Source organism: Melospiza georgiana, chromosome 6 (assembly GCF_028018845.1).
Source record: "Melospiza georgiana isolate bMelGeo1 chromosome 6, bMelGeo1.pri, whole genome shotgun sequence".
NCBI classification, from domain to species: Eukaryota; Metazoa; Chordata; class Aves; order Passeriformes; family Passerellidae; genus Melospiza; species Melospiza georgiana.
In genome coordinates this window covers 15838552-15866453 of record NC_080435.1, presented here as the reverse complement: position 1 = coordinate 15866453, position 27902 = coordinate 15838552, and the positions used below count along the sequence as shown (strand labels likewise).

Sequence of the window (27902 nt, the reverse complement as noted above, 5' to 3'; positions counted from 1 at the left end):
CTAGAATGTTAGTGTATGTTTATACAATAAAAACAACATAAGTTATCCTAGTTTGTTTTAAAAACCTTAGTAATAGAAATAAATTGCTATCTGCAGATTCATAAACAGAACGCATTTTTTCCTTCTAAGTTCAAGTATTATTAGAATATTATTATTACTATTATTATTATTATTACAGGAGCTCTAAATCCTTGCCATTTTGCCTGTTTTACATCATTTTGGTCTTTTTGAGAAATAAGTTGTGATCATTTGTTCAGGAGCAAAATCAACGTGGAGCTTCCAGAAGTTTTGCCTGGTGGAAGACAGCCTGGCAATCCTTTGGCTACTGTGGGTAACTTCAGCATGTTTGAGACTAGTGGTGTGGATACAGCAGTTACACGATTTCTTGGTTGGCTGATGAACTTAATTTCCCCCTGGCTCTCAACACTCAGTCCTGTTCAGAGGAGAAAAGTAGGAACAACCCAACCCAGGCTTGCACCACATCAGGAGATGTCATCCTCGTTCCCTGCCGGTACTGTCAGCTGCTCATAGGTGGGCAGGGTGTTGTTGGGGAGGAAAAGCTCGGAACTGACGCTGCTGTTGCCTCTCTGAGATGATCTGTTGTTGCCCTGATCCCCCTGCTGACGGGAGACCAGATGATGCAGCATGTCCGTGATGAGGTTCAGCTTCTGGTCCATTTGTGTCACCTACAAAGGCAAAGGGCAGAGTTCTTTAGGAGCAGCGTGCAAGAAAATTGCAACAAACAGGGTAGGATACGTGTAATATTAATTAGGATCACAGCAACCTCTGTGAAGATACCACAGATTCACAGAGATCATTAGAAATTTAATACAATAGGTCAGGGTTGGATGGGGACAAGTTTGCTAATACTCACCTCTGGTGTATGCTTTGACACTTATATCTGGCTGAACACATGACAAATGGGATTTTAAAGAGATCTGCTGTGATAGAGAACTAAGTCCCAGAACTGAAGTTCTGTGGGCTTTTTCTGGTTAGTTTTGTGTCCATATATATTTTTTTGTTAAATGATAGACTTGTAGCATGCTTCTATGCCCTCATAATACCAATATGCTCTAGTAAATAGCTGCTTGACTTGCAGTGATCTAATCAACTCTTATGAGTGATGCTCTTTGCTACATTTGGGTTCAATTAACAACTCAGGCCACAAAATGCCCATCGGTGTTTTTGCTGCCATGATTGAATTGCAGCTGGGAGTGGGACGTGAGTCAGTTTTATGCTCTCAAAACCCAGTGATACAGCATTCCCTAGGACTGCCATCTGAAATTACATGATCCCCAGCAAGCCAGAAACCAAGAATTCTAAGATGGCTGAAAATTAATTTCTTGACTGTGGGACTCCAGGTTCAGCCTGTATCCATAATGCTAATTTTCTTCTTTAGACAGAGGCTCCTTAAATTATTTAATTTCTCTTCTCCCCCCACCTCCTTTTTTCTGGCATTTCTTCTAATGTTTAGGAGAAAATATAATTAAAAAGATGATACCTAAGAGAAGTTAGGTTATGGATGTTTTTTGGCATGCATTTGTGGTACTCAGAGGAAAATTGAGAATTAGGTGTTTCTAGGAGTGTCACCCCTTTTATCTAGCATTGGGAGCCTCCTCTCTTCACTGAGCAAAATATCCCAAGGGCAAGATAGGCACTTCTAGCTTCAAAGTCCTGCCCACTCTCTGACCCTTGGCGTGGTAAAAGCACTGAAATTAGGCAGTAAGACTCTGCCTTATGTCTCCTAATTGCTTCTTCAAGCATAATAAGAAAGCCTTGATTTTGTCATTGCAGTCTCTGACCCATTGATCCACAGGGATCCCAAAACACTGAGTAAATTCTAGGCAAAGAGACGTAGTACTTTTTAGAACGGGAAAAGAAAGCAAACAGAAAAAAAAAACTGTGATAGGAATAAATTGTTGCCTAAAATATCTGCTAGAAAGTAGTGGAAGGCACATAAAACTGCCAGAGAGAGCATGAGTGGGAGCAATTTATATGTGCCTGGCTGTCATCCAAATATCACACAGGATAGTAAAAGACAGTAAGGCTGAGCAGAACATCAACAAACCTGGAGGATTTCAGCAGAGACTAAAATGTTTTTCCACCACAGAGAAAATGCTGGGTTTTTTCAAACACTTTGTACAACTGGTAGGGAAGCAGATACAGTGATTTAAAAATATGAGGTGCCAGAGATTTATACTTTGCAGCTGGTTTTGAAAACATTAGGCAAAGCACCCTAGATGGTACATGAAACACTAGTAATTCTGGATGGAAATGACTGTTGAAAGATGAGATTCTATGAAATGAGGAAGCTGAAGAACAGATAAGTTCAAGATTTCTAGAAGGAAACACAGATGGAAAACTGAGCATATCATCAGGTTCTCATTTCATCACTGTTTATTCCCTCCCTTAAAAAAAAGACACATTTTGCCCAAATGGTGCCCATTACAGATGGAAAACTTGTGATGCTCCAAGTGTCACAGCACAAATCAGTGGTAGTGAAACTTACAAAAATACCTCATTCCTGCATCCCCCACTGCCCAGGTATTGTTTGTTTTCTGAGACAACTCTTCTGGAAGGACTGCAGTGAAAGCCTCCACACAAACAGCTATCTTCAGAATGCAAAAGACAACTTTTCCTTCTACAAGAAATGTCCTTTTGCTAACCATTCTAAATGAACTGGGGGATTTTTATATGCATATGTGTCTTAATTTGTGATTCCAGGCAGGGATTACCAGAGGGAACACAGGCTGGAGATATATCTGGAAAACGTGCATTCATGAAACTCTTGCAGTGATGAACTATTGAACATGACAGTAGGTTGGACTGAGATCTGGATAGTCCTTCAACAGCTGTGCATCTTGGTGATGAAGTACTGGGGAGAAGTGAGAAGTGAATATTCTTGCTGGGAAATAAATTCCCAGAGATAATTGTCTAATTTCTTCTAGGCAACAAGGCCTGGCTGCTGCAGCTGTGGAGTGCAGGAGGCCCACAGAAGCAGAGGCAGGAGCTAATTGCTATTGAGCTGAGCCAGATGAGATTAAAAGTAAAGACCTTTGTTGTCCATGTTCCTGCTCTTTGGGGTAGGGCTCTAAAGCCACAAAGATTTTGTGGAGGGAGGTCCAGAAAGCTGTTGGTGTTTAGTTGTTTAATCAGTTTTGCTTTCCATTTCCCAGGGGGTTCAGTGCCCCTGAAAGGCTTGCTCCAAGACATGCTGGACTCACTGGTAGATTTTGGCAAGCACAGACTCCCATTGGCTTCAGTGGGCTCTGTACCAACCTTGGACTGAATCATCAATCCCAAATAGTAATATGTTCTTTGGATGTTACAAGAGTCTGGATTTCTGTACATGGATCTTCTGCTTCTCGGGCCTCTATCAGAAAAGATGACATTGGCAAACGAGGCAGCAGTGGGCCCCCATTTTTAATTCTGCCAAAGGAGTATCTGCTTAAAGTATGAGATATTTTAAAAGGAACAGTAAGAGCCACCAGAAGGCAGCTTCTACTGTCATCACAGGCCTCTGATGTACCAGAAAAAGAGGCTTGCTGGTGAACAGCCTGGCTTATTAACGTGCCCAATCTGCCTGTCATCATCCAAACACACATCCTGAAATACATCATTCACTTGCTTGCTGCAGAGATAATTATACCCACTAGAAAAATGTCATTGTGTGCAATATCCTTTTTATTAAGCCAGCTTTAGGCAGTTAGCATGGAGAAATGTATCATCCCCCCTGAATCATACTTTCAAACACATTTACTTGATTAGAAATTAGCTCTGATGCCAGAAGGAATAAAAGTAAAGCAAACAGAAAAACTGCTGATGTTGCTCTAATCTTAACCGCTTTGAACAACTCTGATCTCTCTCCTTAAAACAGCAAACATTGTTAATTACATAGAAAAATAACTCAGACTGATTTGTTTCCTTTAGGAAAAACTAAGTAAGCTCTTTGTAGCTGATTTATGTTTCATTAGAAGCATGATGTTTGGATGATCAGATTCTTTATATGCAAAATAATTTCCTTTGTATTTCACAGTTGTTGGGAAGAGGAAGCAGTGTTTGAAACTTCAGAAATTACACACCACAGTTATTCCTACGTCTGACTGAAATATTGTATGAATACAAAATCTTTCCATCCTCTAAGTTAAAAAAAAAAAAGTAAAAACCCAAGGATCATAGATTGAGCACAGATGGAGAGAAGATTTAAACAATTTTGAATCTATCTCTTAGAAATGAATGAAATCCCATCCATGCAGTGCAGTGAGAAAAAAAACAACCCAAAACCAAATAGTTCCTCATGAAGGCTGAAAGGTTAGCACACAGATCTTAAATGTCACATCATGAGGAAAAGTTAAAACATGCAGTTATAATAGCCTCGCTCTATCTCTCCTGTAGGCTCCCTTCAGGTGCTGTGGAAGGCCACAAGTAGGTCACTCCAAAGCCTTTCTTTTCCAGGCTGAGCAAGCCCAATTCTCATAGCCTTAGTGACATGCATTTACAAAGGCAATAATATTTGCAAAGGGATCAAAGGCATTCCAGGAGGTGCTACTGAACAAGACAGAGACTGTTCTTGCTGAAAAAGCAAAATAATTTCCAATTAAAATTGTCTATTATTTTTTATCTATTAAAATTCTGCAAATCTTCACACTGTATTAACTTGAAACACTTTGTAATTTTAAGCTTTCAGAAAAAGTTCATGGTATGATCTGGAACATAGTATGAGGCAATGAATTTATTTCCTTGATTTTAAAAACAAAATGACCAAACCAAAACAAAACACAGAAGCTTGGTTGGCTCCAGGGACAGCTCCAGGGACAGAAGGGTCTCTTTTAAGCTCCCCTGTAATGGAGAACTAAAGGGTAGCACTTTGGAGACCTACTCCCAAAACTAATTATAGGAATTTATCAGGAAAAGGCAATGAGAGACACAATTACAGAGCTGAGTGGAACAGTATTTTCAGCCACGAGAAGCTGAAGGACAAAATTTTGAGTTTGGCATAATTTCAGCCACAAAGACCACAAATTATTAATAGGTTATTCCAAGTATTGCTCCATAATCTGCAGAGATCAAGGTTGATTAATACTGTTGATTAAAGCTGTGTCATCTGCTTGTCATTCTCAGACTCAGAGATTTTAAAAGTAAATATTAAGGGTAAAAATCACAGTCCCTTTGAACAGAATGCTGTTTTATAACTACCTATGTTCTTAACATGGTTCACTGATTAAACAGATTGTTTTGTCCATAATGAAGAGAATTCTTATCAGCTCAGTGGGTTCAGGGGGGCTGTCCTTGTTGCCAGTAAAGAGAGCCAAGCATGAAGCTGCTAAAGGAAAAGAGGGAAACCAGGATACAAGCAACACTTAGCTGAATGAAAATGTGATAAAGGAAGATTTCAGCTGCTTTTACAACATTAAACTCCCAAGTCTGCTGCCTTGACTTAAGTAACATTCATTCCTGTGGGTGCAGCTTTTTGGCTCAAAGAGAACTAATTCTTTAAGGCAATTTTTCAAAACACCCAAAAAAGATTGGGGAGACCTTCATGTATTCAGCACTTCTAGTGGCCTCTTTCTAAGGAGGACCCTATTGTTCTGCAGTGTAGCAAACTTCTAGTGGAATAAAAAATGATGTTTTCTTTGAGCATCTCTCCATGTTGTATCAAATCTCTAATGTGTCTGCTGTTCAGGACCATACTGAGTAATAAGGTAGCTTTATTTTTCATAAAAACACACAAAAAGGTCCTTTCTGCCAACAAAATAATCACCAGGCACACCAATGACTCAGTTGGAAAGAAGATGAAAGGCAAAAAATATTCCAGAACTTATGATACCTGTTAATGGCAATGTAATGAAGGAATGTATCAGTATTCAGTGGTACTTAACACTGAGACTGTTCTGGAAGAAAACGTGGTTATAAATCACAGTTGTCTTTGGTGGGATTCTTCCTATTTAAGTTCTTCAGAATACCTGAGGAAGCTTCAGAGAGAAATTCCCCTGGCTCCTCTTCTTGCTAAGTCCTCTCACATGTTGGTATCAGCATTTCTAAAAGTCAATACTTTATCCCAGAGCATAAAAGTTTATGCTCAGAGGACAGGAACAGGAATGATGTTAGAGGTGGCTTTCTAGAGGAGCTCAGGGATAGGTATGGGAATCCTCACAGACAACTGATTTTAAAGATTTCTCTATTATAGTGGCAGGATCAATGGTCTCAGTATTGTTAAAGAACGTTTCTTTCTTCAGGTGCATGATTCTTCAAAAATCATGGAATGTGCCTCCCTTCCACTTGCAATGCCCAAGATCCCAGATTCTTGCAAAACCCCCTATCAGAACTTCCATCTTTGATGTGTTTGTTTTGTTGCCTGAGATGAGGCAGCAGTTTTGCTGGAGGTTATATTCCTGCCCCTGAGGTGTTTAAAGGAGAATGCAATCTGCATGAAGGGAGATTTGCTCTCCAGACTGTCTGTACTTTCTCTTGAGAGTTGGCCAAAGAAGAAAATATGTGTGTGGCGTCCAGGGGAAGGATAGAAGAAATGGAGCCAGTGAAAAAAACACTCTACTGTAAGACTGATCATTGCTCAGAAAACAGGAGGGCTGAGCTTCTGAGGAACAAAACTGACAGGTTTTGAGGGTTACATGAACAAGTCTCTTTCTAGTCAATGAAAACATTATATGAACACTGTAACCGCTGTCTTAACTGACAAATAAAATGGGTATATTTCAGGAAAAAAGCATCTTTGGAAAGAAAGGCACTTGCTACACCCTGAGTTCTAAAATCAGCTCTCTTGCCTAAAGCTATCAGTGACAATCTCTGCTTTGAGATACTAAAAATTGTTCTGTTTTTTCAATAAACTTAGACTGTTGCTGCTCTCGTCTTGCTGTGTATTTTTATAGGAAAATATTTATCTTACACTGCTCAAAAGCGTAAAAAAACCGCTTATTTTTTGTAGTAAGAGCCCTTGAACAGCTGCTGAGAATTCACCATTGATCAGGGTGTGCTGCCTGTGCATTCAACAGAGGGGGATGACCCTGGGGAGAAAATTTTGAGCCACTGAGCCAGGATCAGAGCTCAGCAACAACCAGGATTTATAAACCAGTTGCTGGCTCTGATTCTCCAGAAGTTATCTTGATATCAGTGAACTATTACAAAGGGCTTGACTTCTACAGTAAATTTCTAATGTACTGTAAAGAAACTCAATTTTGTACCACAGTTTTTAAAAATTCCTTTGGGAATTAAACTAGCAACACAGCACATAGCCATTTGGTTACTGACTGTAATACCTGTAGCACTTTAAAGTAATTTTTGTTTGTTTGAAGAATTTTGTTCTGGTTGTGCAGCACAAGATCTAGAGTAGCAAATGCTCAAGCTATAGGAAATGGGAGAAATTACACGGTTGATTTATGCATCTGTTCTTTCTATTAGGATTGGGGAAGCAATTTTGATTAGCAAGTAACTAAACTGCAGAGAATAATTTTTCTTTTCCAAATGTTCTTTTTCTCAAAGAAAAGCATGTTTTTCTAAAAGCTTCCTCAAAGTTTCTGGAAATATGACACTTCTGGTTAACTATTCACTGAGCTCCATTTCTTTAATGACTCTTAGGAGAGGGTAGGTTACAACTATAATGTCATTTTTCAGATGAGGTGTCTTCCCTGAATTATATTTGAAACCAGTGGCAGTAAGAGACATGCTCTGATGGGTCAAAAACTGAAAAACTGATATGAAAAAGCCACTTCAGTAATATGTGATGGAATAAATAATATAATATGAAATACTGCAGACCAAATAAAGACTATTAGCAGCAGGTTATCAAAACTCTCTTCTATGATACTGCCACTTTTCCCTATGAAGAAATAAGCAGCAACAACAGATGTTGTGCTTATGTAAGAGAGCAATTCCTTTAAGATTTTAAAAATTTTGAGGAATAAGTAGAAATCAAAGGTTACAAACAAATTGGTTTGGTTTTTGACAGGTCAGCTTCATAAGATTTTTCATCTATAACTTGCTGCTTGACTGACAGAAGCAAGGTAAGATGAATACAAACCACTCCTAACAAAGAGGTCGGTAGGATGCTGGCAATTGGGAGAATTAAATTACAGGAGAGTGAAATGCATTTGGTCATGGACTGTTAGGGAGTGTAAGACCTCGAAAGATTTTGGAACAGCACTTCTTTTAGCAATTTTTTTTTTGGTTCAAGGTGGAAGAGGGACAATTTAGGCTAGTTGTAAGGAAGAAATTCTTTGCTGTGAGGCTGGTGAGGCACTGGAACAAGCTGCACAGAGAAGTTATGGATGCCCCATCCCTGAAAGTGTTTGAGGCAGGCTGGATGGGGCTCTGAGCAGCCTGGTCCAGTGGAAGGTGTTCCCATGGCAGGGGGCTGGAACTGGATGATCTTAAGGTCCCTTCCAAACCAGGCCATTCTACGATGATTCCATGATTCTTTTAGAAGTGGAGAGGATTCAGAAAGGCTTGAGGGTAAAAATGTTGGGAAGGGATGACCTAAAATGCTGTTAAGTCAAGACAGGAATGAGAACCATGATGGATGTGGCTGCAGGAGATGGTCAGAAGCAGGGCTGGAAACAGCTGCCCTGAAGAAGAGAGCAGAGAACTGGGGTCCCTGTTCAGCGCTTTTGTTGCCATTATTAACAACTTGCAAAAATATTTGGCTTCTTTAAAGCAACCAAACTGTTGGAAATCAGCTTTTCCTGAGAGCCTTTCTTTAGTTCTAGGTGTAGTCTTGGGCCACGAGGCCCATCTGCTGCCTCACCACTCCCCAGGCCCATCCTGCTGGCCTCCCAGCACTCAGTCCATGCCCAGATGTGTGCAACACTCACAGATTTATCTGGCATCCAGAAGGCTATAGCCAAGCAATTAAAATTTGTGGTTGACTCTTGTTTTAGATAAATCAGACGAGACTTAAAACACATGGAAATTTTCAAGTTAGAACAGCATCCAAAATCTACAGTCTTTGGCCCAGCACTGCCTCAGGATACAGCGGTTTTTTTTCTAAAATATTACAAAGGTCAGATTTTTTTTTAACCCTTTCCTCTAAATTAGCAGTGTATCAGTAGATAAACAAGGGAGTTTGGAATATTTTTCCGTCCTTGCATGAAGCCAGGAAAGTGAAGGTGAGGGTCTATAAATATAACTTTAATCAGAAACTGCTAAAGATGATCAAATCCCCCTATCCTATTAACTGAATACTCTGATATTTTCAAGAATTAGCTTATCTTCATTAACTTTAGCCCCACCTTCAGGAAACAGTATCTCTCTGAATAGACACAACTTTCCTCCCTCTCTGTTTGAAGATAAGACATGAGTTGGCAAGAAGGGAGGGATTTTTCCTTTACAAGTGAATCAATGATACCAGAAGTATTAGAAGTTAACGTATCTGCAAAAATCGCTGGATATCCATCCAGCACCATAATCATAAACAGCTTCCCAAATTATGCTTAAATTGAAATCCAGCCTTATGGAGGATGGGAAACAGGCTTGAGATAACAAGAAATATAGAGGAAATATTGATCAAAGAAACCAGGGAAAAAAGCCCCTTATCTCTGTGTAATAGTTTGAATAGTGTTCTAGAATAAATGATGGTCATCTGCAGGGCCAGGAGTTGGACTTTGATGATCCTTGTGGGTCCCTTCCCACTCAGGATGGTTTATGATTCCATGTTTAGTGTATCTGCAGCAATGTGCAAACTTGGGTGCACCAAAGCACAGCAGATAAGTCCTGGTATTGCCAGCACAACATGGGAGAAACTGAGGCAGCACAGCCAGCGGCCCACCTTCAGATACAATAAACATTCCTAACATCAGCTTGGATGAGTGTCTCTAAAAAAACCTTAAAAATGCTCTCCCTGTCCTGGGCACATCTTCCAGTCTCAAGGAAAACCTCACAGCACTTTTCTGGTTTCTATTATCGCTACAGGGGGTTGGAAAACAGGTTGGTTTCTCATTCTCCATCACCTTCTTGTCCAGCAAAACGTTTCTCCGTGGGGGTCCCTCTGGTTGAGCACCCCAGTACCTCTCTGCAGAGGAAAGAAAGGCTCTCTGTTTGGCAAACAGGCACTTGTATTTCAGATGCCTCAGCTCCACAGATGTGAAGAAAACTCCCCGTGGCTCTTGCCTCTGGAGGACCCTTTCTGCTGGCTGCGCCGCAGCAGTACAGCCTCTGAATATCACTCCATATTTTCCTTGTCAGGAGTTTGGCTGTCAGACAACAGCTTTCCCCAAGCTGTAGATTCCCATTCCCCGTGTGGAACAGTGGCATATTTACAGCACTTTGGGGTTAAAAAGTATAGAGTACAAGACCCAACTGGCATAAAAATACGTCCAAAACTCCTCTCCCCAACAAAATAAACCCCAAATCAACCCAACCCCCACTGTCCCCCTCCCCCCAATAAAGAAAACAAAAGTGACTAATCTTGACCTCTCTCCAAAGGAGAATGTTTTGCTTCTTGAATCCTTGGCTCTGGCTCTTGTATGATACTGGGACTATGACTAATAGCCTCTTGCCAGAGTACTGCTGATAATTTCACCTTTGAGTAGCTGTTCTCATTCTGGACCATCATAATATGCACTTAAGTTGCCAAGATTTTATTAAAAAAAAAAACAAAGAGTAAGATATACACTCATAATCCCCTGTGTTAGAAATACATTTTTCAGCCTTAACTGTAAGGTTTTGCCTGACAATTTTTCCTCCTTCCTCCAAACTGTTATTTTTCAGATGCCTGCTACGAAATGGTTCCCTTTTTCCTTCCTTTCCCTCAAACACTTTTTCTAATTCAAAACAGATTTGAGACTGCTGCTCTTTTTAAAGCAAATCTGCCATGTATCATGTCGTGTTAGGTCAGCACTGCTTATGTTATGCTTTGCACTTCACCCAAATGAGGCATCCATGCTGCTTTTCAAAGGGAATAAAGCCAGACTAGGTGCAGTGGCTTTCATGGCTGGAAGAGATCCACATGTTATGGATCTGATCTTATGGCATGACACTGGGGAGGACATCACTAGCTGCCTTTTTGCTCAAAAAGTTAAAAACAAAGATAACTTCAACTGTTATCTTAAAAAGTGGTTTGTTTTGGCCAGCTCCTTTTTCAGCATCCAGATTCTACTAATTATTTATAATTTGATAGTTTCTATATGGGCAAAAAGGGCAAAACCCCCTTAGTACTTAAAATGAGCTTAAAAATGAGTAACCATATGATGACTTCTGCAGCAATCAAAACTGGAAAGGTAAAAAGAGTGGGGGAGAGAAAGAGAGAGAAGCAATTACAACAACAGTGAGTTTTGAGTGAGTTTTCCCTGAGGGCTGCTGGTAATTAAACTAACGGCAACATGAATCTCTGTTTGATGTGGTCATGAATTTGTTTTCAAAAGAAAAATCTTTAAAAAGATTCTTTCAAGAGAAATTTTTAGAGAACAAGCTCAGCATGAATAATTAGACCAGAAGTACTTTGATAAATATTATTATGGGGAAGTCATTTATGGGCCATGGCATCTCAAGGTTAGAAATCCTGATGATAAATAAGGTGGCAAGTTTGCACCCATTTTAACACACAAAACCATAGCTGTGTTCCTGTTGGCTTGAGCCTGCTCCTCAGAAAGGAGGCGGCCTCTTGTTTTGCCATTGCATTAAGCTTTACAAAGACACAGATGCAAGACAGAAAATTTCAGTGGGAAAGCTCAGTGGAACGAAAGAAAACCACACACAATTCCAAAGGCACTTTTCATTCCCAGGGGCTGCACAGAGATCAGAGGTGAAATTCAGTGGTGATAAAAAGCCTATGAGCCCACTCTACTCCCCCAGCCTTTCGAAATATCATTCAATTCTGCTGAAATCATATCCTTGGAAATATCTCCTTCAGAATCTTCTAAATATAAAACCACTTGCATGAGGTAGAAATTTAAGCATCCAGCAAAACCCCACTGAAATCCGGAGAAGATGCAGGTGATCTGCACCCTCTAAAATCAACAGACATCCCAAAAGCACATTTCATTTGTTTCATTTGAGCACTACAAAAAGTGGAGGCAGATACAATCAATCACAAGCCAGCAAATAACCAATGAGTGAACTAGAATGTAATATATTTACCAGTGGAAACTCATGTTTACAAGGAAAAGAAACTGCTTGTTGGCTGTCATGGTGTTATTCATAAAGGCAAACTAGGAGATCTTAGGGATACCAGGAGCAAAACTACAACAAAGGCAACCAACTGCTAATGAAGAAGGGTTTTCAGTCAAATTTCATGGGTCATACAAAGTCATTACCATGCCTGCAGGAGTTCAACAGCTCTGCCAGTTGAATTCGGGGGGAATGAAGTGATTATTTTGTTACGCATTTTGTAGTTTTAAACATTTTTGCTTAACATTTCAAATTCTGAAGCCAACTAGCTATGCAAGAATATCAGCTTCAATTTCCAGAGTTAACTTCTGACCAACTTTCTTGCAGAGGAAACCTCAAAAACAGGTCTTCTGTGTACACCAAGGTATCAAAAACTAGATTTTAAAGACTCATATCTGTTTCCTTTTTTTCCTACTGCTTAAATAAAACCTTATGGTGTTAAGCCAATTTCCCAACACTTTGGAGGCTTCATAAACTAAGAGACAGATAATTTGACTGCTGCTGGTGGCAAGTTCTGCATGGGTTAACTTTCCCAATTCATTGCAGATTTCTCTCTGGTTTTGAGTCAGTTAAAATATCAAGGCTCTTTTCCATAACATTTTAAGCTATAATGCCTTCAAAAGTAAGCAAATGTTCCTGACAAAATAACATGGTTGAAAAATGTAATGGATGACAAAGATAACAAAAAATCCTTAGTGCATTTCTTTGTCAGTAACTTCTTCTAGGAATACAGCCAGGCTGGGCATTTGTTTGGATGGTAAACCATGACTCAAAAGTGGATCTCTTGGCAGCACAAGCAACTGCTCTGTGGTGGAAGCAAAAGGCTCACAGTCTTTCCTAGCTGATTAATCATTTTGACAGGCTTGAAGACTAAATGATCTGCCCAGCTCCAGATGTTAGATGTGCATCCACCTCTTACTCTTCTGGTTCTTAAGCAGTAGCCTGAATTGCTCATTCTGAAGATAATGATGACCATTTACTGTTCAAAACTAAAAAGGGCTTTGGGCTTTGTAATATTATATTATGATAGAGGAGGCTACTACACAAGATCACACAGCACATAGAGTCTAGACATGATGAAATGCTGTAAGACTCTTCAGGCAGAGGTGGTGATAGTCTTGACCATAAAGCTTTGTGACGTTTCCCCTCTCCATTTCCCCCTCCAGCCAGGACTGTTATAATTGCACAAAGACAGAGCATGAACACGTGGCTGGCTCTCTCCCACCCAGCCCCTGCCATCGAGGGCTGCACTATCCCTGTTAAATCAATAACAAAATGTAGCTTCTCAGTGATGGGGAGGCAGCATCTGTTCCACAGCACAGGGTCACACTCCTCAGCCTTCACAGAGAGGAACAAAAAGCAGTGATACAGAATCATGGTGGCATACAGAAGATACTGAACCCTGTCTGAGACAGCCAAAGAGCTCTACAGGATCTTCAGCAGCTGCAAGTCATGAGAGACACCACTTTAATTGTCACATAGGGTGCTCCTCCACAGAGGGACCGAGTTTGTCTTGGGCATTTGCCAGGGAGACTTCAGTGACAGTGGCACTCCAGGAAGGGAACAGCAGAGAGACAGCACCCTGTGTCTGAGGCAAGCTGCAGCCTGCTCCTCCTGGAGATTGATCACTGGTGTTCACAGGGGCCAGACCATGCTTTGCTTGGAAGATCTGGGTATCACCACACAAACTGGTTTAGCTGCAGGCATTTCCTATTTTCTCATTGCATATTTTCCTTGAGTAAGTGAAAGAGGTTACTCTGGAGTAATTTGTTTTCTTTGTTCTGCTAATCTCTTTCGTTAAGTAATATTTTTGCCTCAGTCCAATGGATAGACTAATCAGCTACTCAGGAGAAATTCATTCACCCCTAATCATGCAACCTTTGAAAAAAGTTGTCACATTGTACCTACTAAGGACTTCACAGATTAAAATGCTAACATAATTCAGAATTAATAAAGATGTTTTTTCATCCATTTTCATGGATGGCTCTATGGGATTTGACTGATAGCTTTAGCTCTGACACATCTGCTCTGAAATGTGAAAGGGCTTTACCTTAGTCTCAAACATCACAGCTCCTTTAGGGTGCAAGATGCTTCTGCTCATAGTACCTGAACTGTTGATTTATATTTTTATGGAATCACAGAATGTCCTGGAAGGGATCCTAAATATCACCTTATAGTTCCAACACCCCTGCCATGGGCAGGGACACCTTCCACTAGATCAGGTTGCTCAGAACCCCATCCGACCTGGACTTGAAAAATGCCAGGGCCATCAAGAAACAAACTTTTCAAGTTATATCTAAGTTTTAAGATAAATCCAGAACAGCAGTGGGAATAACAAAGACTATAAACATGATCAAGTGCTTCTGTTTTCATTTTTGACCTCCAAGCCTCAAAATGTTTATTATACCCAGTACTCATGGCTGAAGAAATGGAAACAACAGAAAGTGAAATGGCTTGCCTCAGGTTCTGCAGAAAACAATGTCTGAGGCAGGAACAGCACCCACACTGCCTGAGACCCCCACAACAACCACACCAGTGCATGCTTCTAGAAGGGACAGGGACTGCCATGATGACACAAGTGTCTGACACTGCCTTTTAAAAGCTGATTTTCAGAGAGGACACAGGAGGTCTGGTTGCACTTTTCTCTGGCTCAGGGAGTACTCACAGCGTACATGTGCAAGTGAGTACACCATGTGGGACCAGCTCTGATATGCATTATTTATACAACAGCTCTACTGACTTAAAAACTAATAAATCCACAGCCTGCAGATGATGTGCAGACACACAGACACATCATCACAAATATAACTTTATCTTGATTCTTTGTGTTTCCCCCCACTGTTGCTGCACAACAGAGCATCTAGTACAATAGCAAAATAAGCCTCTGGCTAAAGCTAAGCTTGTTCAAATCACAGCATCTCTCCAATGCAATAGAAATAAGTGCCATTTTCCAGGGAACCGTTTCTAGAGGAATTGTTGCTTTCTGATGTAAGGTAAGGCCATTTGGTTCTGAGGAAACGGACGGCGACTCAAACTCTTTAGGGTTACTCGGGTTAAGAATACACGCAGGCACTAGTATGGTGGACGGTTTAAAGGCTTTTATTGTCTTGTCTCGTCGGGTTTTATACTCGGGAAAGTTTTTCTTTACATCAGGGGGTCTTACTTTACTGTAATTGGTTAATAAGGAGTAGAAAGTTACTAATGTTAGGGAGGACTACATTTTTGGGTGATCTCTTATCACTAGGCATTAGGGGGAGAGGAATCTTGCTGCTTTCTGTGACATCGCGAGATTTTCTGACCGCCTGACTCTATCTACTACAAGGAATATTTCACGCAGAGGAAACGCTGTCAAGCTTGTTTGCAATGCATTGCTGCAAAATGCTCCACACTTCCCTTACTCTCTGAGTGCCCTCGACTCCTGGTGAGCTTTTCACTGAGGAAGATGCATGTATTTGGATAGAAGTGAAGCACATAGTCTGTAACTTTGCACAATACAAGTGAAAGCACAATACAAGAGGTCAAAATGAGGTTTCTCTCCTTATGTATTGTAATTATGGTCTGTTTATAATTCTACAGTTAATTTAGGGCTTGTATGTCCCCGCTGGACAAAGCAGCTTGCCCTGTGTGGAAAATGACATTAACTCAATCTTTGCAGACTGTCCCTGAACCTCCAAATGCTTTTGTTAGTACAGTGAACACCTGTACTAATTACGCACTTCACTCACTCGGGGGTCACTGCTCATGGCAAAGGTTTTAAATCAGCCACCCCAGGAGACAGACATCATTATATTTGTGGAGCAGTCATTCCAGTGCTGCAAAACTAGGCAACCCTGGAAACAGATTCACACTCTGAAGTCTCTAAAGGTGAAAGACCGGGATACCCCATTGCTGGACACAAAATATTGGAATGAATAGAGAAAATGAAGAGAGTAATCAGAAACTGCTGTTGAAATCTGAAGTTTAGCACTACTTTTAGTGATTCTGTGATTCTTCTGACTTACATGTTAATAACATTTTTTCCCCATCTCTCATTATGTACCAATTCCTGATACAGTAAAGCATGCCCCTTGTAAGCATGGGAGAAATGTCAAATAATTTAATTTTACTCACTTTGTGATTTGCATGTGCTATTTATGCACCTACAGTTATGCTGGAACTCAAATGCCAAGGTCAGCATTCATTTCTTTCACTGATGTAGTTCCCCATGAAGTCATGTTCAGTCCTTCCCAGAGAGTCCCTGTTCACGCTGATGCTAATCAGCACTGGTACTTCCCTCAGCTCAATATGCAAAACGTGCAGAATCAATGGCACATTATGTGAAGACCAGCATCTAAGTGGCTGCAGGGGGCAGAGATATCTGCATTTCACATTACTCTTCTCCTAATCACTGCATGTTAAAGCTGTCAGCAGGTTTGTCACTGGGAAATCACAGAGCAGAAGGTTACTTTAGGTAGGTGCTGCCTTCAATTAAACACAGCCAAGGTGTCGTGCTGCCCCAAGTAACAGCATTTTCCAAAGGCAAGGAGCACTGAGGGTGCGGGCAGAGCTCTCCATCCAGCTTTTTGCAGCTGCTCTGTGCCCCAGTGCCATATATGGCGTAAATAAAAGGGAAGCAGAGGCAGGATTTGTTCAGAAATAGCAAAGAACAGGAGCCAGGGCAGAAAAATAATGGAGAGCCAGGGCAGAGAAGGGATCCTTGAAGGATTTGGCATCTTCACAACTGCCTCCTATGTGAATGCTAAAAAGGATGCAAATGACCAAATACACAAATTCTTCCTAAGGTGCCTAGGAACTATAACATTCAAGCTGACGGCAAATTTAAAATTTGAAAATTTCTATCAAATTATCTCCAAACTCTTTAATCTGTACTTCATCTTTACAAGCACACAGCATAAATTTTCATCGACATGTAGATGCAAATTTTTTCTACCATTTGTGTGACCCTTTTCAGCCAGATTCATTAGGCAACGTTGGAAAAACAATAATGCCTTGAGCTCTGTGTACTGCATGAGCCCCTCTCTCTCCCTCGGCTGACTCAGGAACGGGACATGTTTTGCAACAATGTCGCCTAAATACACAATAGTCCCAGTTCACTCCTCTTTCATTCCAGAGTAAATGAGGAGTAAACTTATTGATGTCAATGGGATTAAGGTAATATAAATGCCCTGAAAAGATGGATCACAGTTAGCACTCAGAAGAGCACACTCCAAAGGTTTGTCCACTTGCACGCAACATATCCCCTACAGTAACAGAATCTAGTAAATGACACATGTCACTGCAAAGAACTCCTGTGACTAAATGGTGCATTGTGTAAAGCAAACCTTTCTTCAGTGCACAGAGACAGTCTTTTCTTTTACTTTTTAAAACCCAACCCTGTCATGCAAATTCTAGCCAAGCCTTCACTGTTCTGTTATTCAAATTTCTTAAAACTTCACAGCTTCATAGAAAACATACTATTAAAAAAAAAAAAACAACTTAAACAGAAAACACCAAACTTGGCAGGGAATATTCAGACAAACTATAGTCTTGGAAAAGAAATTGCAAGGTTTCTAGCATACGCTGTAAAAGTAATGAAAACCAAAAGTTTATCTGAAGTGTAATTTAAAGAAATGTGTTTGCATTGTTTTCAGATAAAACAATCCTGAGGCCATGTGTAAAAGTCCTGAACTGCAGGACAGTAATGAGTGTGTGAATCAGGACTGTAAATTCCCTTGCTGTGGATGTGGGAGCCATCAGGAGCACACAGGATTGAGTCAGCACTTACCAAGGCACACACATACAGCTCAGGCCACTCAAGTCTCCCAACTGCCATTTATCATTTCCTGACAGAACAGTTTCTTGGCAGGCCTCCTTTAAAAACAATTTTTTTCCAAAACAACCAACCATTCCAGCAGGCTATGAATACCGCTATAATTTGGTCTATTTTTCATATCAAGTAGACTATGGGCTCTGGTTTTCAGTTAATTAAAGAAACCTTCTTTTCAGATTTCCAAACGTCGTTTGCAGCAGGGTAGAACCCACAGTGAGCCAGCCCTAAAACAGTGCCAGTTACAGACTGAACCGTATGGAAATGGAAGGAAAATCCCCCAAAACATAAATAAACCCAGGGTTTGAAGTTGCAAAGCCCAGCTTACATAACACCAAATTTGGTTGCCCTGCCAAACTGTTAAATTTGGTCTCAGATGAAAACTGCTGTCTTGGGCTTGACTATGTTTCATTCTCCTGAACGTGTAATGGCTCTGAGCTGTCTGTCAGAATTTGAACTCCAAATGTTGTTGTTGTTGTTTATTATTATTACTATTCCTACTATACACTAATAGCACTTCAGGTCCACACACAGAGAGAAGCAGCCCTTGCCTTGAAAAATGCATGATCTAAAAAGATGAGATAAAACAAGGGGTGGAGCAAAGATCAGATTTTCATTCCTGTTTTAAACATATGCAGCTGAGATATGGAGGGATTAAATGTCTTTCCTGTGCTCACACAAAAAAATATCTGGGGCTAAACCTAGGAACTGAACCAATATTTTTCAGTTTGAACCAACTTCATCTTCCTTCATTAACCCTTTACTTACTAACTACAAGTCTACTCCAACCTGTGTTTATAAGCTGAGATCTCAGAGCTGTGTTCAGACTTTGGGCTCACAGGCTCCAAGCACAGAAGGGGAACAGCAGCCCTCTAACCTCTTGCAGGAATATATATGCTCAAATAACAGTAGTTACTCAGGAACTTATCACTTGAAGCTTTAGAAAAATACAGCTTAGGAAATAAAGTCCCATATTCTGATTTCTTATTTGGTGAAGGAAATCTGGATTCTGCTGTTACTCTGCAGAGTCCTCTATGGAAGCCACAGAAATAACAAACTGTGCCATGCTTCAGGGAAAAAGAAAATAATCACTTAAGGGATGTCTCTAAACATCTGACCTGCAGCTCACACATTCTTACTAAAAAAAAAGAAGGGGAAGAAAGGGTAGTTACGCATCTTTCAGTAAAGAATTCTATTACTCGGCCTTCAGAAGAGTTTTGTCAGGCTCAGTGATGTGACCATTTAGCTGGGGAGCCTGTTCCAGTGTCCAACCACCCCCTGGGTGAAGAACCGATTCCTGATGTCCCACTTGAACTTCACCTGATGCAGCTTCATTCCATTTCCTTGTGTTCTGACACTGGTGGCCAGAGAGAGGTGATCAGCACCTCCTCATCTGAATACTCCTAAGAATGTCTGCTTTTAGATGCTCTTACTTTGGTCAAATAAAAAGTCAAGGTTTTGTTTTGTTGTTGGTTCATCCATTTTTTAATTGGTGCTGTTGGGTTTTTCTTTTTTTGGTGTTTTATTGATGGGTGGTTTTTTCTTTTTTTTTTTTTTTTTTTAATAGAAAGAGTAAATGTACCTGGGATTCAACTCCCAGATGAATTTCAACTCTTCATTCCAAAATATGGATATAGGAGAACATCACAAAACACTAGGTTTAAAAAATAACTACAATAATATGTAGAAAAGGATGTGTCTCTTCCTATCTTTTTGCTTGGAATAGCTGAAGCTTTTCAGCTGAAACATTCCTATAAATTTTGGTCTGACATGCCCCAAATGGAAAATTTCAGGACAGCTGGCTAAATATGCACATAATTAAAATAAAGTCTTACAGTAGGTAATGTCTTACAAAGTTTTGGTAAGTATTTGAAGCACTCCTGACAGCCAAAATCAAGAGGTGTGTATGCATATTAAACCCTAAAATACAGTTAATGGAAGACAAACTGCTTCACTACTTGGCTTCAGTACCCCATTTTTGGTTACTTTTACAGAAAAAAGGGCTGCCATTACATGCCTTGGTCAGAAAATAGGATTTCTATTGTATGGGAAATTATGGCATATCACAGTTTTTTTAACCTCTAAAAATATTGAGATATTTCAAGGAATGGAGCTGGCAAACTATTTTAATTTGGAAATGCATAAATTACTTTAGCTTAATAATGAATGTTGACAGTACTGAAATGCTTCATTAAAAGACTAAAAAGTCTATCACTATTCCAAAGGGCCTGAAAGGAATAAAAAGACAACAAAGCAGACTAAGTACAGCCTTTCAATGTCCTTGGATTAAAATGCTGACCACAATGAAAAAGTCTAAATCAATGATTCCAAGAAGGTTAAATGGAAAATATTATTCAAGTAGTCCTCTTCATATAAGACAACACAGAGGTTTCTAATGGAACTTCTTTTCCCAAAAAGGCTGATTTCTGCCACCTCTAACTAAAACAAGGTGTTTAGGACTTCTTACTATTTGAATAACATCTCCTCTCCATGACAAAGCCCATCCATTTCTCAGTCCTTACTTGCCACCAGCTTGCCCTCCTAAAATGTTGCCCCAAGTACCTGCACACTGGGGAAGCACTTTGGACAGGCTTCTGAAGAACCACCTGCCACAAGGGCTATCAGTTTGAAAATAATTTACAAAACTGCAGAATTGCCTGTTTCTCTAAGTGGCCCCAACTGCCTCTTTCCGGCAGAAATCCCTGGGGAGAGGAACTGGTTTTCCCTGTACAGAACTGCAACTGCTGATGCTGCAGAGTAATAAGATTGACAAAAAACCTTTGAATTTTTAGAGGGTTGAAGTGCACCTTTTGATCTCCAGCTTTGCTCAGGGTGAACAGGCAGCATGTTTTACCTGGGAGTCTGACATGCAGACTGTGCTGGGGGTCACTGTGAAAATACAGTGGGATGGAGGTCCTCTAAAGCTAGCCAGACATTGGCCATCAACTTTAACAGCAGCAGAAGCTCAGTCAAGAATAATTAATTTTTATCAAGGACACACTTTAGGATTACTCCCAAAAGCATTCAGGTCAGGGCTGGCCCTGAAGGTGCTTCAATCTGCACAGTCAATTAGTGTCAGTGTTAGTCTACGTTTTCAAATTTTGACTAAAAAAGGTCTCTCCAAGACTTTTAGTAGAAATGGATGGAAAATATAAATCCATCCAGTGATTAGAGGTGAAAATTTTCCATTAATCTCTGGTCTTACTCAGTTTCAGTAATACAAGAAACCATCTTGATCCTATAGCCCAATTTGTTAAGCCAGTTCTTGTACACATTGATCTGATTACCAGGGAAAATAGAGAGGGAAAAGAAAACATTAAGAGCTGGTCATGTGGTTTTATGAGACATGGATCAGAAATCTTAGCCCTGGTTGCCTCTTGAGGATGGTAAGAAACTCGGGTTTATGAAGGATATCCCTGCTAAAGAAGGAATGCAGAGAGATCTGCAGGCTGCACAGGGAAACTCCACGCTCCATGATACACCTGGCAGTACCAATGGAGAATCTCAACCACTCCTGACAGAACCAGTGCACAACCAGAAGCACCATGTGAAAGGAATTTAACAAAGGCAAGGAAGATGTTGAGGAGCAGTGCATGGAAAACCCACTTGCACAGGGTAATTCTGGAAAACACAGAGGGGCACTGCCCTTTGAAGGAACCTTGCTCGTGTTCTGGGTGCTTCCCAGGAATACTGGCATTCAAAGAGTTAATAAGGATAATACCTATTTCCTGGCAATCAGGATGTGCCTGCTGACTGTCTGAAATGCTTTCTTAATGAAACCTTAACCTCTGCTTCCAGGAAGACTCTTGTACCAGGCCACTGACCCAGCTGCTGGACACACTCCTCAAGCATCCACAGGAATCTCCCTCTTTGGCTATAAAGACTTCTGTATAATGTTTAAAATCCTCTTTTCTAGACAGGCCCTGTAACTCAGTGTAATTATGACACTGCTTCTGATATGAATGGCTCTCCTTGCCACCAACCTCCTCCCTGCCTTTCCCCCAAAATAAAAAATCCTGGTTGGAAACCAAAACAAATAGTAGATTTTTTATCATGCAGAATTTGTTAATAATACTTTCCCTGAAATAGTTCCCAGGCCTTTTTTAATGCTCAAATAAAGGCCCAAACATTTACAGCCAGCACTCTAAGCCAACTAATAATTTATTTGAGCCATACTGAAAAGCTCAAGGGGGATTTTGAATGAAAAATCTAGTGAATAAACTGATAGGCAAATACTGCCTTGGAGTCCTGCCACTGCAATACACAGGATGCACGGAGCTCTGTCAGTGACAGACACATCTGAAAAACAGTCAATGAGAGGAGAGTTAGGTCTTGTCAATCTAGAGCAGAAAAGATTATGTCTTTGAGTAAACCACGAGCTTTAATATTTCCCAACTTCAGTAGCACATAGATGATTAGATGATAAACGTCTACTGCCTTAAAAACTAAAATACATGTATATATATATTTAATCATTTGACAATAGGATAAGAAAGGCAAAACTCTACTTTCAGAACTTCATGGGAAACTTAATACATGGAGAATTCCCAAAGATTCTACTGACTCTTACAGAATCTGCATGTACAGACCAGGATTAAAACTCACAGAATTAGGAAAAAAGGAAGAATTTTTTTTCAAAGTCACTTCAGAACTATAAAATTGCTTTGAAGTATCGAAGCCAAGCTGATTTTCAGGACTCAGCTTCCATTTTTCCAAACATAAAATAAAATATATATCAAGAAGTAAAGAATTTTAGGGCATGTAAAAAAACTATCTTCTCAGTAATTTGCAACATAAACTTAAGAACATGAAAAAAATTATTCTCTGACTGAAAAAGTTTTCCTTCCTCCTTTTGTTCTGTCTCATATTTTTCACCCAAGTTCATAGCTGAAAGAAAATGAATTCATATAAGAGTAGCAACATGAAAAAATAGTCCTCACAATTTACTGCACAGTAGTTTGTTTCCAATATTGCAATAGATGGGAGTTTGAAGCACCCTGTGGCTTTGGCTGGAGCAAGAGCACTGGTTTAGCCTTGATTTGAACCTGCTGTTTACAACACACTGCAAGCCCTTCCCATATGGCTGACTTTGAGTGAGGTTTATGTGAAAAAAAACCCCACTGCCAACCAAACACAGGAAAAAGGAAAATATTTTGCATGTGTGTATTTATTTTTATAAATACTTTGGAGTGCAAAATGAATGAATTCATATTACAGAAAATGTACATTTTACTCTGACGAAATAGTTGTGCTGCTCTTTTGCCTGCTATTTGGCTTACATGTAGCACACAAAAGACGTGGGACGTTCCAGTTGCAGCCCCTGAAGAGACTGCATGTCCAAACTGCTCAGGTTTTTGCAGCTTTCCTGAACTGGGCTCCTGGTGCCTTTTAAACATTTTGCCCCATTAAACACCTTGGGGATACTCTGTGCAAGTGAGTATGCACGTGAGTGTATTTAATTGATTGTTTCACCTTCTGAACTATTCAGAAATCTGGAAATTACTTTCAACGAGCAAACAAACCATTGGAATAATCTCTGGAACTTATCTCAACCTCTGGAGACTCCAACGTTGAGCTAAACACACCAGGAAGGCTGGATTTGTATTTCAGCACTTCTGTTTCCAGCTACGACCCAGAATCAGAGTTGAAATTTAAGAGGAAAAACAATTTATAGCTACAAACAACTCAAAGCTAATTTAGCAAGGCTCACTTGTGTAGCATTTTCATGTGTCCCAACTGCCCCTTTGCTGCACAGGCTTAAGCCCCAACCAAGACTTATGGCTGTGAGCACATACGTGCACTGAGATCATTCCTCATCCCATTTCTCAGGGAGCAGGGGGACAAGCACAAAGATATGTCTTGGTGATACCTTGGCTCCAGAGCACACTCCATCTCACAGCTGCAAAACAACCCAAAGAAGAAAGATGCTGTCATAATTAAAAGTATACAGCATGGGCTCATGAGATTTGGGTCTTGATTGGATTGTTTGAGACAGAGAGCTCTGAAGTATGTAAAGAATTTAACTACTAGTCCCATGGTTTCTGTTCCATTTTTCATCCCTAGCTGTGCACGTTTCTGCTGTTGCCACAGCTCCCAAAGTGTAACACACCTCTCTGACTCACAGTGACACTGTGGTGGACACAAATACATCTTCACACAAGGCAAACAGATTCCAAGCAGCTACGGAGCTGGGAGGAGAACAGATTTACAATGGCAGAAGTGGAGTTGAGCCTCCCAAATAGAAATGAAGGGCATACAAACTTCTGAACTTTGGGAAAGTTTAAATCTGTCTTTTCTCAACTCACAGCACTCTGACTCAATACTCATCTCAATGCCTCACTGCAGTTTGGGGAGACAGGGAATAATATTTTTATTATTTCCATTCTACAGATGGTCGAGCTGAAGCACTGCAAGGTTTATTGACTTACTCAGAGTTGCACAGCATGCTTGAATGGAAGCAGAACCCCAGCTGGCCTGATTCCCACTCCTGGGCTTTTAGCTGTTACACTCTCCTGTATTTGCTCCTTTTAACATCTGATTATTTTACTGCTCTAATCAGCTCCCCATTTTATACTCAAATTATATCCTTAGGTTACATTAAACCCTTTTGTCACATTACCCAGACAAGACTATAGATATATTTTTTCAGCCATGCATAGGTAGAAATTTAGTTTCTTTTGTTTAACTGCCAACATGCACAGGGTCAGTGAAGGGATCCAGACTCTGAGAAATTATTTCTCTGTTCATTTTCATGTTCACAACATGAATTACATTAGGAGCAGAAATTAGTCATTAGCATCTCTCTGTATTTACTGAAAAACTAATAAAACATCACATTTTAAATGCTTGTTACTGCATACTTTTGTTAGCATATCACCTCTCCCACTACCAATGACTAAACAACTGACATAGCTGGATCTTGGCTGAGGCTGCTACAGAACAGCAGGAACACTGGTGAAGCATCTTCCAAAACTGAGTTATTTATCTGGCCAGGGAGATTTCCCCCCCCTCCCCTTTCTCTCTCTCTCTCTGTGCTTGCTCATGAACCTGACCCAACACGTTTCCAGAAGAGACTCTGCAGTTGTTGTTGCCAGACAATGCCTGCAATCATTTTTCTCCAGCCGTACATCCAAACTAGGGGGGGAGGGAGGGAGGGAGGGGGGGAGGAAGAGAGAAAAGCTCTTTTGTTTGGAAGTGTGAAGAGCTCTGTCCAAACACGTCTCTTCAGGGTAGTTTTAAGTTGCAGAACTGATAAGAAAAAAAACCCAAAGTAATGATTTCCCTCTGCTTGCTGTGCCTACCCTCGGAGCACTCCCCTCTGCCTCTGGTGCCCATTAGGAATGAGACAACTCTTGAGGAAAAGACCCTCCCTGTAGGAATACATTCACTCCACTTTATTTTTTCCCCTATGTTTCACAGAATCATAGAACCATTTGGGTAGGAAGATGACCTCTAAGATCATTGAGTCCAGCAGAAATCTGGTCTCTGTAATTCTCCCCCTCACCACCACCAGGTACTCCCAAAGGGGCTTCTGTCTCCACATTAAATTGATGGAGTGTCCCAGTGTAGCTGACAATCGCTGCTGATCAGGCTCTTGTGTTCAAAACTGATGGACTGTGGGGCTCCCAGAGGGGAGGGCCAGTGCTTATTTGGAGGCTCTCTTCCATGCAAAGTATGAAACTTATGAGCTGGGGTACTGCCTCTGGCCAGAACCCAGTCCAGGGAAGGTTTAAGTGAAAAATAAAAAAGTCTCTTAATGGCTTAGCAATAAAACCATGGGATCTGCTGGAGCATCTGACAGTCAGAAAGAGTTAGTTTACTCATGATTTAACATGGTTCACAAAATTGAAGGAAAGGCATCGTGCATTAGCTTAAAGTGGCTTGCAGGAGTGGTATGTAAGAAGCAATGCAGCATCCATCAGGGAAAAGCTCTTGATTGCCAGGAGAGCGGGAAAAGAAGCCAAACTGTTCTTTTCACACTAATTAATTAAATAAATAATATTCCTGCCAAAAAGTTGCCAACTGCCTTCAAACTGCAGAGCAACGTGTTCACACTGGATTAGCCCAGGAACGTAGCAGTTCCTGTCCATTCCTGCTTACAATTTTTTGAATTTTTTTTAATAGAATAAAAAAGGTGCCTTTGCTTTGGAAAGAATTTTTTAATGTGTGACTACTGCAATGCAGAATAAAACAGCCAGCTTAATCTTTTTATGAAAGATGAACAAAATAGATTGGTCTTTGTTCAAGTTTGTTCTAGAAACAAGCTGGACTTAATCCTTTCAATAACAATCCCTGAATCTGTTCCTACAGTACTTTAGACATTTTTCCAAGGAAAAAAGATACATACCTAATCTCCAAGGTACCCATACTGCAAATCCGGATCCTGCTATGCTAGGCTACTCTGTTACATCAGGTTTATTTTCTCTTTAGAGAGAGAGAAAAAAAAAAAGACAAAGAAAAAAAAAAAGACAAAAAAAAAAAAAAAAAGACTAAACAATCAGAGGAAAACTACAGTTAGCTCAGGGAAAAGGGGAATTTTCCAGTTTAAATAGATGTGCAACCAGTAACAAGCATAAGCTGTTTATGCAATGAGCTTCATCATTTTACTGTGGCTCTGCCAGGTTACACTGTCTCACTGTCTAAAACTGAAATTTACTCTGTGTGTGTGTGTTACTCACTCTCTCTGGTGAAGTGAAAGAAGAATATGTTCAGATCCTCTCTGTTCTTTATCTCTAGGACAGAGGTTTGCACTTCTACATGGTTAAAACCAGGTATGAGGTAATTTTCAGCATTCCTCATGTGGTAGAGAGGAAAATACACCTAGAAAATATATCTCTCACCAATCCTAATCAAATTAATTAGTTACTTCTGTGGATTAGTGATTTAAGGAAAAATAGGCAGGCTGAGATAGGGCCTCATAGACAAAATTATCTACCACATAATGAAGAAAGTTCACACATTCTTCCTTTACCAAATATGTCCCAATAGTCTGGGGCCATCTGGAAATACATATACTCCTTTTGAAAAGCTTTTACTTTCACTTTCTTCAAAATAAATAACAATTCTTATGTACCTTTTTTTTTTTTCACTTTCCCAACTAATTAAAATACCCATCCAAAACCCAGAAAAAAATCTCATGGCTTTAAGGTACAGCCACATACAACTTCAGGGGCTTTTTTTGGACATCTGATGCACACAGATCTTTCTCCACAAACAGAGACAGTGAAAGTAACAAGGACCTTTGGCACTGACCACAGAATCACAAAATGGTTTGAGTTGGAAGAGACATTAAAGGTCATCCAGTTCCAACCCCTTGCCATGGGCAGGGACACCTTCCACTAGACCAGGTTGCTCAAAGCCCCATCCAACCTGGCCTTGAACACTGCCAGGGATGGGACATCCACAGCTTCTTTGGGCAACCTGTGCCAGTGTCTCACAGTGAACAATTTCTCCCTAATATCTGATCTAAACCTCCTCTCTTTCAGTCTGAAGCCATTCCCCCTTGTCTTGTCATGTCATGTCCTTATAAATAGTCCCTCTCAATCCTGTAGGCTCCCTTCAGATATTGGAATGCCACTATGTGGTCTCAGTGGAGCCTTCTCTTTTCCAGGCTGAGAAATCCCAACTCTTTCAGCCTTTCCTCACAGGAGAGGTGCTCCATCCCTTTAATCATCTTGGTGACCCCCTGTGCAGCTGCTGCAGGAGGTTGATGTCCTTTTTGGGCTGGGGACCCCAGAACTGGGTGCAGTGCTCCAGGGGGGGGTCTCAGCAGAAAAGAATAGAAGGGCAGAGGGGCAGGATCCCTTCCCTTGCCCTGCTGCCCACGCTGCTCTGGATGCAGCCCAGGATACAATTGGCTTTTTGGGCTGGGAGTGCACATTGCTGGCTCACGTTCTGCTGGAGCCAAAGGAATGCATCAGTTTGTACTGCTGCTGATAGCAGCTTCCTGTTCACAACTTCTGTAAAGAATATGGGAGAG

General features: G+C 40.5%; 1 protein-coding gene across 1 annotated transcript in view; it reads right to left on the bottom strand.

Moving 5' to 3' along the window:
* Positions 1–202: 202 nt before the first annotated feature.
* The window catches only part of KCNQ1 (potassium voltage-gated channel subfamily Q member 1), a 335951-nt gene continuing 308251 nt past the window's right edge, over positions 203–27902 (bottom strand). Inside the window, exon 18 of the mRNA XM_058026420.1 lies at positions 203–686. Within this exon, the coding sequence (XP_057882403.1) occupies positions 483–686 (204 nt within the window). The 3' untranslated portion in view covers positions 203–482. The remainder of the gene's footprint in view (positions 687–27902) is intronic.